This window comes from Anser anser, assembly GCF_964211835.1.
Source record: "Anser anser genome assembly, chromosome: 4".
Lineage (NCBI taxonomy): Eukaryota > Metazoa > Chordata > Aves > Anseriformes > Anatidae > Anser > Anser anser.
Genome location: NC_139724.1, coordinates 42,626,461 through 42,639,939, shown reverse-complemented (window position 1 = coordinate 42,639,939; position 13,479 = coordinate 42,626,461). Strand labels below are relative to the sequence as shown.

Below are 13,479 nucleotides of genomic sequence, written 5' to 3'. Positions count from 1 at the left end.
ACTCCATGGCTGGATGGATTTTTAATTCCATTGGTGAGAAGAGATGGGGATGCAAGAGACTGACATTAAATGTTGTAAGATGGAGCACAAAGAAACAGGGAGAACAAGCTCCAGAAAGGCAGAATCTCAGAATTCCCTGGGCTCTTTGTATAGAGCAAGTTTTCACATTACATCAGTAAATATAAATTTACTTCTTCACTACTTTTTTACTTCTTTACTGCTTTTTGTCACCAGCAAAAGAAAATGCCCCAATGGCATCAGTGGGAGGAATTCTGACAGAGAATGGATAGGAGGGGGAAAAAGAGTAAGAGAGGAAAGTCTTGAGTCCAAAAGACAGGATATCCATAAAGTTCCCCGTACTGTTACCACACCATTCTTTGCAGAAGTAGCCTCCTGATTGCAGGCACAGTACCAGAAATCTCCCTCAATAACGTCCTCAAATGCAATACGATGGCCTGCACTTCTTGGCTTTGGGGGTGTCAGAGGTTTATGCTGTGGCTTTCTCCGGGCACCAGTATCAATTATGGCAGTAGCCAACAACAGCAGTTAGCACCCACTGCCCACTGGCCTAACCCTTCAGCTGAAGGCTGGGAGGACACCAAATGCAAAACACAGTACTGGAAGTTACTCCTACCCAGTAAGGAGAAGCTTCTGCGCTCAGAGAACCTTCTCTGCTGGGGAGGCAGCAGACTATCCTCCGACGTCAGGACAAAGCTTCAAAAAAAAAATCAAGCAGAAAAAAACTTTGGTCTTTCATGCTTTTCATAGCAAATAACAGTCAAAACCATTTAACCTTTTTGCCAGCGTATCAAGTTTTATGGAAGTTTGTCATCAAATAATTTCAGCAGGAACAAAATTATGCTCAGTGTTTTTCCCAAGTGGTTTTATTTACTGTTTAAGGGCAAGGTAGGATAGGAAAGATGCAGCTAATTTTTGTGGGAGAGGGTTTGTTTTTGATTTTAAAAGTGAGATGTTGGTTTCCTTTCATTATTTGTGCAATCTTCAGTACTAGAAAGCCTTAAAAGTGACAGCACAGTTGGAGACTGAAACCTGAGCTGTAATTTTATGTAGCTAGAAGATGTAGCTTGAACTTAGGGTTCCTGCTGGGCTGTCACATTCAAAGGTGGTTTTTGGTTTTTTTTTTCACTTCTTATCAGGAAGGTCACTGAGGACTGTATAAATAACAAGCAGGAGATAGATAACCTAGATGCTATCTCTAATTCTCTCATTTGGAAAAATAAATATATAATGGCTAGAAATTGAATCACTAATTGAATTCTTAGGGATACATCCTCAGGCAACTTCCCGTTGATTTTGACAGTTTTTAAGCATCTCAAGTCCATTCAGTATGCATGTCTTAACCTCAGTTGTGCTTTTACTTCCCAGAACCACAAGAAAGCCCAGAAATAATTGAAAACAAAGAAAAAGAGTGGTGAAGTTCACTTTTTGCTGTAGTTCCTCATCTTCCTCATACATACACTAGATGAAGAAAAGACTATAAATCAGGTTTTAATCTGTAACTTTAAACATGTCTAGAACGTTTAAGCTACAAGAACTTTTTTATAAGTCCCTAAACAGTGGCAAATAACAGATAAAAAATTAGGAAAAAGTACCTATAAGAAAAAAGGGACAGGAAGCATTAATAATAGAGATAGCAATAATGTAATGTCCTTAATCTTTGACCTGAAATCATGATAGTGGAAGGCAGTAGTTTATCTATACAGCAGTAATCTCAAAAAAAAAGTGATTTGATCATAAAAACTGCTCAGCACAAGGTGGTGCTATTCTGCTTTTTTTAAAAAATCTTATGAACTATTAAATATTTACATTTTAAAGAATAACCCATGATTAAAACTAAATAGCAAGAAAATTATCTATTTTCTCATGTTACAAGCCAATTGTGTGACTGCTCTTTGTCTTATGCATTCATGTATTTAAGAAGCAGAGGACTGTCAGCACACCTGAAGAGAAAATGTAAAGTGTCTTTAGCTTTAATAATAATCCTACTTAGCTCGTGATTAAACCAGCTATACAAATTGTTTAGTCCAAAAAATACGCTACGTATGCCTCTTTGGGAGTCTCACATGAACAAGAAAATTCAGCTTAATCCAAAAGCACTGTTTGTGAAATGCCATACAAGTACATACATTTGCTAGCAAATTTTTGAATTACAAACAGGGTGTTGAACTTGTGGTCCATAATTTTCTTTTCCTTCAGAGTTAAATCAAATTAATACACAATATCAACATTACCATTACAAGCATATTGGACAATTTTCTTTGTCATGGGCTACCGTCAGTGACTGTGACATACCCCACACTGCCAAACCCAAATATTAATTACCAAAAGCCAAATAATTATTAGATATTTTTAATTATGAAATCTGAAAATAATTAAGGTAAGCTTTTGCCTTCTTACTTACCACCTATAAGGTTGTCATTTTCACAGTCTACTTTGAAACTACTCAGATTAGGTGTACGAACAATGATCTTCAAACTAAAATGAAATTTTCACATGATTCTATAAGCTGGACTTGGAAGGAAGATACTGATTTTTATGAAAAAAAATCAAGAACAAACATTCAAGTAAAGTATTTGCACACAAAACCATAATGCAACACCATCAGGATGCTTGTCTTGGATGGGACAGGCAAGCAGAATTACTTGCTGCTTAAAGAAAAAGATGGAAAGAGTGTGCTAGCCAAACACCAAGAGTCTTTGCCACCAGAAACTCAGACAAATGCAGAAAGTGGGGATAAAAGGGAGAGAGCACAAAATCAATTTTAGGAAAGGAGAAATCTGTGAAAGAAAATAGATCTGGGTTGAAAGTTCTGGGATTTTTCTTGCATTTATCATGTTCACCATAGATTCTTATATTTTGCTCAGATGTTCACGTATAGCATAAGTTGCCCCTTTTCATGGTTCTCATCTATTTCTCAGAACACCACATAGTTACAAACTACATTTAGAGACAAACTTATGAGAACTTAACAAAATCTTGTTTTATCAGTCTTTTCAATCCATCAATATCATATTAATTTTTCAGACCATTTTTCCAAGTAGATTTAGACTCCTTAGTAGTACAAAAAATTATCTTGGACGAAGTAATAGGAACCCAGCAAATTATTTTAAAGGCCATAAGTAGCCACATGTTGATACCCTACTCTCTCTTTTCTGCAAACTGAAAAGCCTTTCAGGAGGTAACTGATAGATGGACGTGAAGTGAGTGATGCCATCCTACACTGCTCTTCAGTTTATCACTTACTCTTCTGACTAGTGGTTCATTTGTGGAATATTAAGTCTTATTTCCACATCTTCTTTTACTGCTGACTGAGCCAGTTTAACTAAAGCAGTGCCCTTGTGGCTGGTTTTGAAGAGATCCCAGAATTAGACGAAATTTGTCCAACCAAAACAATGGATTTTCCCTCTTGTTGCTTGAAGGCTGAACAGAAAGCAGACATGGGAACCACACAGTGCCCAGACAACCCTGCACTCTGAGAAGGACAGGTTGTTAAACTCAGCATAGCAGAACTGGGATTTCTGCTGTCTGCAGCGCTGGAATAACACAAGCAAGTTAAGAGGACAACAATTCAGGGAACCTAGCTTTCTCCATGTAAACAGGTAAGAAGGAGTTATGTAAATGATGCAATAACTCCAAAAGCTGTGGGTTTGTTTTGTTTGTTTGTTTGTTTGTTTTTCATAAGTATCTACCCTCAATTACAATAAAAGCAAATCCAGAGGTGTATGTCCACATTTGATCCTGTCAGAAGTGAAAGGTGTAGTATCACCTCTGCCTCTTATCACCTTGATAGCTGGTTGTGGAATGGAGGCAGAGCCTAGAAAACTTTAGACTGCTCCTTGGTAAAACTCACCCACCCCACAGCTCAGTAAGTATGGCAACAAACAGGCAGTAACAGCCTAAGTACACAACTTTTGGTGAGCAAGAGCCTATCCTGTTGTCTGAAAACAAATATCTACTCCACAAAATTACCAACAATATCCACCACTAATCAGCAGAAGATCCAGTAATACTGGAAAAAAAAAAACATTGGAGGTTTGAAGAATGCCGCTGTACAGAATGGCAGAACTTACACATATTCTTTCTTTATGGGTCACAACTTTGAAAAACTTTATTCAAAATTATCTGTGGTTTTAATACAGTGGAAGCAAATTTGGCAATGAACCTGCTTACTAGAAAATGCAGTATAACACAACATTGAACAACCAAGTGCTAACTGATCAGTTTCATTATGGTTTTCATCCTTTGTGGTAATGTAGAGCCCCTGATTGCCTACTACAACCAAATATAAGCAATTTTCTATTTAAAAGTAAAAGGTAAACTACAAACAAAAAAAAAAAACAGAGGAAAGAAATGCGTAGGCTGTCAAATCTCTGTTTTCAGATGAGCAGAAAACATGGTCTCTGGTTCATCATTCCTGGATCCCTTCAGTTGCCACAGCTTAATGCAATAGATATGTGAGCTTGATACTGAGCTGCCACAGCTTACAGTTTGGCATAACAAAATAAATGGAAGTAGACAGGGGCTTACGTTAATATGCTGGACTATGAATTGCAGCTGGTAAAATACATTCACGGTGCGTGTTCTGCTGTCTCTGTTACAGGGTAGTTTCATAAGTGAAGAGGTGAGGAAGGATGGAATAGCCAAGAAAGTAACCTTGTGCTCAGTCAACAATTTGCCACAGCCCTTAGCTTCTGTACTGAGTACAGTAAGGTATAATCTACTTCACTCATAGGTATATAACTGAGCTGAAAAAAAAAAATAGCTTTTCCTATGAATTTATCACCAGGACAAAAAAAAATGTGAAGGGCAAAAATAAATTAAGAGAGACTGATCCTCTTTGCTTAGCACTCCTAATTTCTATTAAATCCCTACAATCTTGTCACATCTTCTGTCTTAACCAAATGGAGTTACAGTTGACAGCTGACTCACTTCCACGCAAGCCTCATACTTATCCCATCCTGGGTCTGCAGCCAACAATAGCCCAGAGTTGGCTACGTCCAGTATATTGGACTAAAGAAGTACGTGCTGCCTCAAGAGGAGTGCAAGAATAGCTAGGACATTTTTGGGACTGATCAGTAATTGTCTAGTATTTCCCTCTCCAAATTCAGTGGAAGGAATGAATAGGGACTTTTCTAAAAGATTTCAACTGTCCCCACAGTGCTAACATCTCAAAGCTAATGATATAAACGGCAAATGACGAATATAACGTAATGATAAGCTGACCTTAATCTTTCGCAGCCAATGAAAGCAGATTACTCCTGGATCCCCGGGCACACTAAAACTCACTAGCCAGCTCAAGAAAGTCAAAGGTCTTCAAATATAGCAAAAGTAGCTTTAATACCATTTAGCTTTTTCCAAAAGAGATGATCCAAAAACTTCTGAGACTGTCAGTATAGGGAATTGTTTCATAATCAAGAGCATAACAACTGTTTCTTTAAGGAAAAAAAAAAAAAAACACTACAATCTCAGAAAGAGATCTCTGCCATAAGTATAACATCATAATACTTTGCTATTTCTTTTACATCAGAAGCACCAGAATTGCTCTTAAACAAAGCAAAAGGGCTCTCATAAGGCAGTTCAACTGGCAGTAAAAGTACCACAAACGGAAGGGAAGCCTAGGCACACTACAATTACTTTATATGCAGGATGCCTGTTAAAATTATTTTCTGTTGTCATTGCTCTGTTTTTAACGTGGTTAAATTTGTTTCTTTCCCAGTCCCTACTGCTTTTGTTTCTTTGCATTGCAGAACTTTTTAATCTTCCTCCTGTTGCATGTATTTCATTGGACAAGAAATACGCTGTACTGCCATAATCTTAATACATAGTTAAATACAAGAGCTGATAGACTTCAAATGTAATGATGGCCTTCCTTTTTCTGTATCATACTGTACACATTCTAAAATCTTGCACAAAATACAATGGAATGACACTTCATATAGCAGTGAAACTTCAGTCTGTAAGACTCATCTAAAATAATTCTTTTAACCGTCAAAGGCTTCTGAGTTTGCATAAGCTGCTTTTGAGAATGAATCCTTCTAGCTCAGAACTCTCTCTTTTAACTTAAGAAACTCATGTGCAGCTAAAGGAACATAAATTTATTCAGGGGAAAAAACTACGCAGCTCTGAATGTATACACTTTGGAATTTCTGCTCCCTTTTCCTTTTTCCAGTTGTCATCTGTAAATACCAAGCTTAGCCACACTAAATGTGACAAAGTTGTAATTCATATCTAGAAAAACATTCTATTTCATTTTTAAATGAGTAATTTTTAATTAACTGTTTATCACCAGCAAGGTGCTGATGAATTTGTCATTTCATATGCTACATAAAACCTAAATCCCCCTTTTTCATTTCGGCATATGTTGAGGCACCCTTGATTTATACTTACATGCTTTTTTGGTGAGTTGTAAGCAATTCTAATCAAGATTTTCACTATCAATTTTAGGTCAATGTGAAAATATAATATTAGTAGCAGATGATGTTATCATTAAGCTCAGCATTAGGTGAGTAGCTGTAAGAAACTCACAAAAAATGGTCTCCTGTAAGAAGGAACACAGGGACAAAGAAAAGTTGACGAATATCTTGGAAAGGCCTTCTGGCAATGCCATGTGATTTTGATGGTAATCTTTGGTTTTATTGTTCTCTACAAGCAAATGCCAGCCCTAGAAGTGAGTTTTGTGTTGTTCTAAGCAAATTGGGAAAACACAACCCCATTGTGTACTAAGTTAAACATCTCTGCTCCCTCGGGGCATTAAAAAAAAAAAAAAAAAGAATTAAAAAATATATACTAAAGTAAATCTCTGCAGTATATTGCTCTGCTGCTGTTACATAAGGCTGTTCTCATTATACAGGACTGATGAGAATCCAGTGGTCCAGATAATCTGTTGAAGTCCCAGATCGATGTTAAATTCTAGACTAAACTTTACTGCCTCAATATGCAGATGTGGGGAATTTGCCTCTCATTTGCCCAGGGAAATTACATGCAGTGCTATCAGCTCTAGCTCCTAATCATGCTGCTGTCAGATTCTAAGCTGCTGAAAGCTGATTGCTTCAAGAAAAGTTACAAAATATTTCTGGATTCATCAATGCTACTTTCAGCAGCATCAGCTAATTTTTGCCTTTTTTTTTCACCACCAATTCAGGATATACACAGGAGTGGACAGCTTAAAATGAGCTCCACTACCTCCTTCCCACCTTCACAGGGTTCATTTACCATAGCAGACATGCTGTGAAGACATGAAAGTAGTCCTATTTATGAACAGGAGGAAAAATTTTAACCTTGTCATCTGATCCATACTTCCAGGAACATTTGTATGTGGAACACACTAAGTTTCATATCACACATTGCCCACTGATGTTGTCACCTAGAAACCTGGATTGTGCCTAAGTGGAGTCTTAGAGTAATGGGGACAGGACCACCATGCTATTTGCACCAACTTTCTGAAATCAGGATGTAATATTGTAAAAGGTTCTTCTCACAGTGCCTCCTGCAGAAGCGTTGTGCTTATTTTGATACTGTACATCCAAAGCTCCTTCAGCCACTGCTACTTAGACCCAAAATTCTGATAGATCCTCAGCTTCCCTAGCACCATAGCCTTGGTGTTAAATGTCACGACAGAGGTTTTATGGTCACAATCCTAGAAAGTACTTCTGCTGTTGCTCACCTCAGCGGATGTTGGTTCTTAAATCTTTGACAGTAGCATTATTTTGAGAATACTGCCCTTCTCTTATAATTTCCAGCTGGTATCAAACAAAGGAACTTTGGAAAAAAAAATAGATTGAAAGATACCTAGAGAATTCTAGACATAGACTTATGGTGATCCTGCATTCACCCTCTCCAGTGACTTGTTGCCACTGTCTCCTCAAGGCACAGTCTTCAAGAAAGCTGAAGCTTGTGCTCAGTGCGATGGCCAAAATCCCATGGACTTGGGTGACAAAACATTCAACGGCTTCCAGATTGTTATTCATTTTGTATCACACTAATGGTTCTCCTCTTAACGGTCTTTCCAGGAAACAACGTCATTTTTATGTTATTGTAATTATCTCAGACACAATGACTGAGAGAAACTAAAACCAGCATTGTTAATAACTGATTGCAAGGTCTTATTTGCTAGCGATCTTAAATCACATACAGAAAAAAACTGAAGGGGATGACCAAGTTTTATCAAATTCAAAACATTACAGAAAACTGACCTCTCTGTGAAAGGGAGCAGAGAGCATAAATGATGGCTATTTATAAGTAAGAAATAAAAATGGCAAAGATTCGGGTCACGCCACTTTTATACTTTCAGATCTCTGTTCATTCAGTGCACGGTGTCAGATTTTCACAGCTGGGAAATCAGTGAGGAGCCCTGCAACTCTCGAATCACCTAGAAGCGTTTGTAATTTCTATTTTGTGAAGGAGGGAAACAAAGGGTGGATTATTTCTGTGGGGTCGTCATTTTTGGCACCGATGCCTAAGTGAAGTGAGTCCACGGGGCAACTCCATTATTTGAACCAAGAGGAACATGAGTGGGGAAAAGCGGTTTTCTGCCATCGCGGGAGAAAACAAGCCCCGGGGCCGCCTCTTGGGAGCTCGCTCGCCGGCTTCCCGAGGGAGTGGCGTGCGGGGCTCCGCCAGCTGCGAGGGCAGCGGCCCCCAGGCGGCAGGTAGGCGACCCCGGCCGGGCCGGGCGACGGGAGGCCGCCAGCTCCTCGCCGGCAGCCGCGGCCGCCCGGACGCGCCCCTGGGCCGCGCTTCCTGGGGCTCCCCGCGGCGCGGCGCCGGCGGGCGGAGCGGGGGGGCGGGCGGAGCGGCGGAGGCGGGCGGAGGGGCGCCCACCTGCCCCCGGCCGGCCACAGTCCCCGGTGCGGCGGGGCGGGCGGCGGCGATGAAGGGCCCGCGGGCGGCCGCGATGTTCGGGGCGGGCCGGTACAGCATCCCGCGGCCCGTCACGAGGAACCTGGAGGACCTGGACTCGGTGCAGAGCGTCCTGCTGCACAGGTCGGTACCGGCGGCGGGGACGGGGACGGGGACAGGAAGGGAGCTCACGTCCCGGGCTCGGCAGGCTCCGGCGCCCCTCGCCTTCGCCTTTTGTTGCCAAGGCAGGCAGCAGCACGGGCCGCGGCACCTTCCCCTCAGCCTCTCCGGGCTCGGGCCGCCCCGGTGCTCGGCTCTCCCCCATGGGGCCGCCGCCGCGGCCGCACGCAGGTGAGGGGAGCCTGCCTAAGGTGCCTCGGAGAGGTGCTGGCACCCCGCCAGGGCTCCACCGAGCTGCGGCACTGAGTAGGGGTTTTCACGCGGGTAGGAGAGCGACTTGACAGAAACTCTGCTGGATCGGTTCCTCGAGCGCTTTGAGTCCTCCTTTAAGGAGAGAAGAAAAAGATCTGCACTCGCACGCAAATCCCAGATGGGCGATCCTTAAGTGAGTGTGTAGGAGAAGCGCTGCCTGAGAAGAAACTTCCTTTTTCCCTGCCTTCACCATCCCTAACAGGCAATTCTCCGCGGAACCTCACCACAGAGAAACCTTGCCAATAAGGCCGTGTCCAGGAGGCCAGAACAGGACTTTCCAAGCCACCCTCGCTGCCATCTTTGCGCTGGCTGAGGGCTGCTTAGCTGCACACGGCAAGCACCGTCCCATTCAGCAGTGCCCAACATCAGCTCAGCTGCAGTTCTGCCCCTTTCCTTAAGTATTCTCTCTGCTGCATTGATTGATTTCCTACTGTAAAGAAAAAGTGCACTTTCTCTCAGTGCCAGCTCCAAAGAGATATTGCTGTAGGAACTAACAGCTAATTAAGAGCTCAACTTCTCCCCAGCTGAAAGCACCACACTGAATAGTTGCTTAAAATCCATTTCTGTGAGCGCTCAGGATGAAAACTGATTGCAGCAAGGAGGGCACTCTGGGACCAGCCTGTGTAGCAGCCCGTGCTGCTCCCTGACGTTGCTTTATCTATAAGCAAAAAATGTGCCTGTGTGTTACCAGGGGGTCCTCTGGTATTTGAAATACTGCGAATGCGTTTGTTAGTGACTTAACGAAAAGTGTTTTGCTTCAAAGTCGGATTAAAAACATGCTGCCCCCTGGTACTGCTTGCATGTATACTTTCAGTGTAATGAGGTACATTTTTGTACTTGAAACAATTTGATGTAGTCTGATTGCAAATAACTTTATTCCATGCTTGACATGCCTGCTATGTGTAGCAGGTGATCCTACAAAAGCCTGTGGATTTCATGCGAGGCAAAAACAGTAGGAAAAATCTTATTTGAAATTACAGCTGTATTTCATGTTGGTGGGAACTCTTAGCCCTCTAAGATTCTTTTCTGAAAGAATGAGATAGGTTAGGTTGAACTGGTGTTCCTGAATTCTTCGTGGCCATCTTCTCTTGTTTCTACGTTCTTCTTCTGAAATACTATTTACAATCCATTTTGACAATTGCACAGAGGGAAGCTGATAGAGGGGCTTTAAAAAGATAAAGAACAGTCAATTTTATTTATTCAGCACTAGTTTGTTTTCCTATAAAATGTAAATTCTTTTGGTCACAAAGGTAGTCTTCACTCTCCATGTAGTCTGTTGAAATGTAAATATCCCAATTAAATGACAGTCCAGTATCCCTGTTCAATTCATGCCGCCTTGCTGTGGATGGTCTCTGTGTACTAATGTCAGAAAAGCTGTGAACAGAAGATTTTGTAATCACAGTCTTATTCATGTAATCTTGTATAAACCTTACTGTAATCGCAAAACCTTATTTGTTAAGAAAAGCCTTTGAAAAGTGCCTTTGCCTCTGAAGTAAAGAAAGATTTTGTTGGTGGAGGGGAAAGCTGTACTCTTTGTCATTAATCTTGAACAAAGAGGAACTTATTCCTGTCTCGTTTTTGCTGATGCTGTGCACCGAGTAAATAAAAAGTCAATAGGACTCAATAACTATAAGAACTGGAATGGGCAATCCAGTTTTACTGACAGTTTTTCTTCAGATGTTTGAGTAAAGGAGGTGTTAACCTCAAGAAACTTAAACAAAGATGAAAATGTTGTCCTCTTAGTATTGTCCATCTTATCTATAATACATCATGGTATGTCTGTCCAGTTGTCAATAGAGTCTTCTCGGAAATATTAACTGATTTGAAAACTAGCAGAAAGGAAAGAATTAAGCCACAGTAAGTTATTTAGGCCTTATTTATTTATCAATAAAGAAGAGCTGTAATTGAAGTATGGAAAAGGAGGGGGGAAAGCAAAGGGACACTTAAAATGTCGTTGATAAAACCAGCAATTGGAAGAAAGATTCAGCTGTGTGGTCCAGGCACATCCAGTGGAATTTTTCTCACAGTATTACTATGAACTGGTTTAGCCTGCACTGTACGAAAAACAAAACCAAAAACCAGACAGCTGTGAGATGCAGTCACCAGAGGATTGTCCCAGTGTGCAGCGCTGTTCAGGTAGTACAACTGTCAGTTCTGTTCCTCACCCTGCCCCGGCATTTAGTGGGGAAAGTGCCCCTGAAGAGGAAGGGGAGGTTGCTGACAAAGCAGTGACCTGGATAGTAATACCCAGTAATTCGTGGACAGTGCGTTGGCACCTCACAGGCATAAACCAGACACTCCTAAGTATCAGGCAGAGTTTCCTTATAGCAGAGGGAGCTGTAATTTGCTCCTGTATACCAGAGGCATAACGCCGTCCCTGTTTTCAGCCCTCTGTTGAAGACAGCATGGCCACATCCGTGATTCAGGTCCAGCACACCTTCTGAATGCGAATCAGTGAAATCAATGTGACGTTGACAGTGAACTGTGGGTCCTGGTAAAACTGCGAAAATTGCGCCTAACTATGCAAAACTAAACAGAGCAAGTTAGAGTAATCATAAACACAAATCCTGACTTTCTCTGTGCTCTTACAGCTAACTGCTAAAAGAGACTACAACTCCAGCCTCGTTTCTTCATCAGGTTGAAAAAATCAGTTGCCAATGTGTAAAAATGTTAGTAGTTTAAATTTTGAGGTACATGGACAGTGGCTGGGGAGGAGTCGAGAAGTAACCATGCAACAGTACCAGAATTGAGTTGCATGCTCATTGTTTCTCTCCTTTATTAGAAAGGAGTATATCTCATTGGTATGTCCTATGCACTGTCCTCTTTTACTGTCTACAGCCAAGCATATGTGTAGATATCAAGATAGACTTATTTTTAAAGCACAATACCTCCTGAAGCAGGTTAAGCCAAAAAGAAGCAAGGAACTCTTGTTCTGAAATGAATTTCCACACATGGAGTTAGTTCCTTGCAGGAACAGCGAATCAGAAAAACCTTTAGGCAAAAATGTTTTTTAATTATCCACTTTTAAATGTTCATTAACCAGCTGTCCAGTAAGGTTGAGTAGTAGTATTGGTGCCAATGACGGCCATGGCGAATTTTTACCATTTGCTTGTTAATATCAGCAACGTAGCGTAGGAGGCTCAGGGGTTCCTTAGTGAGAAGTATCAGCTCAACTACTTGGACTAAGTGTAAAGGGTCTTCAGAAGACAAAGTATTTCAATTCTTTTCCTAATATTTATGCACAAGAAATTATGAGAAGCTTTCTTCTTACGGATCGTGTGGGAAAATCTGTGTCTCTGCTAAAATAAAATCCTGCTGTGTGTGATACGTCCTTCAATCTTTAATTGTTCCCACAGCAGCAAAATTCCACACTGATTTCAGAAAAATACTGAGGTGATTCCCAACTAGTAGTAGACTAAAATCTTCCATTATCCTTTCCTTCATGATACGGTTATCCCTATAAAATAGCAAGTAGTGTAAGACTGCCTTCTCATTTTTGGAGAGCCTGTATTTCTCACTTATTGAGCAAACAACTGGAAACAATTAACCAACTCTTGAACTCAGTGAAATTTAACATAACTAACAGGACCATCTGGCATAGACTATCACTTCTCTCCAGAAACACTTCAGTGTGCTGCCATTCACTGTATTAAAAGTGCTTGCAAATATACGTGGAATTAGGGTGGGTGGGACTGTGTATTTCACCTACCTCTATTAAAATTTTAACTCCTGCAGTATTCCTTTTAGAAAATACCAACTCATCAGGTGCTTTGGGAAATGCTGCTTATGCAGACGATTTTGTTTTTACAAAGTAAATTGCTTGGGAAATTGGGTACTTTTAAAATATTTTTTCCACCTGTTTTTCTGGAAGCAATAGAAAGTATGAAAGTTGATGCATAGCTTGCATTCTGGCAATTGGAAACAAATACGTGAATTTTTAAGAATCATCTACCATGCATGGATTATATTCTTTGTGTAGAGTGTTTTTTGCCAGTTCAGATAGAGGAAAAAAATTATCTACCATATCTTGTCCTAAACTGAATGAAACTGTACTGGAACAAATTTACTTTTTTTTTTTTTCTTTAGGTAGGGAATATTTCCATCTCTTCCTTTGGATAGATACACGTTGTTAAAATCCACACAACAGTGATATATCTTTGAAATGAGCTCTTGTACAGGCACTTTGTG

At 40.8% G+C, this 13,479-nt stretch overlaps 1 protein-coding gene across 2 annotated transcripts in view; it reads left to right on the top strand.

Annotated features, from left to right (window-relative positions):
* Nucleotides 1-8,512: 8,512 nt before the first annotated feature.
* INTU (inturned planar cell polarity protein) overlaps nt 8,513-13,479 on the top strand; it is a 49,288-nt gene continuing 44,321 nt past the window's right edge. For both annotated transcript variants that reach the window (XM_083834033.1, XM_083834032.1), the window contains exon 1: nt 8,513-9,003. In XM_083834033.1, coding sequence (XP_083690159.1) covers nt 8,528-9,003 — 476 coding nt within the window. In that variant the 5' untranslated portion in view covers nt 8,513-8,527. The remainder of the gene's footprint in view (nt 9,004-13,479) is intronic.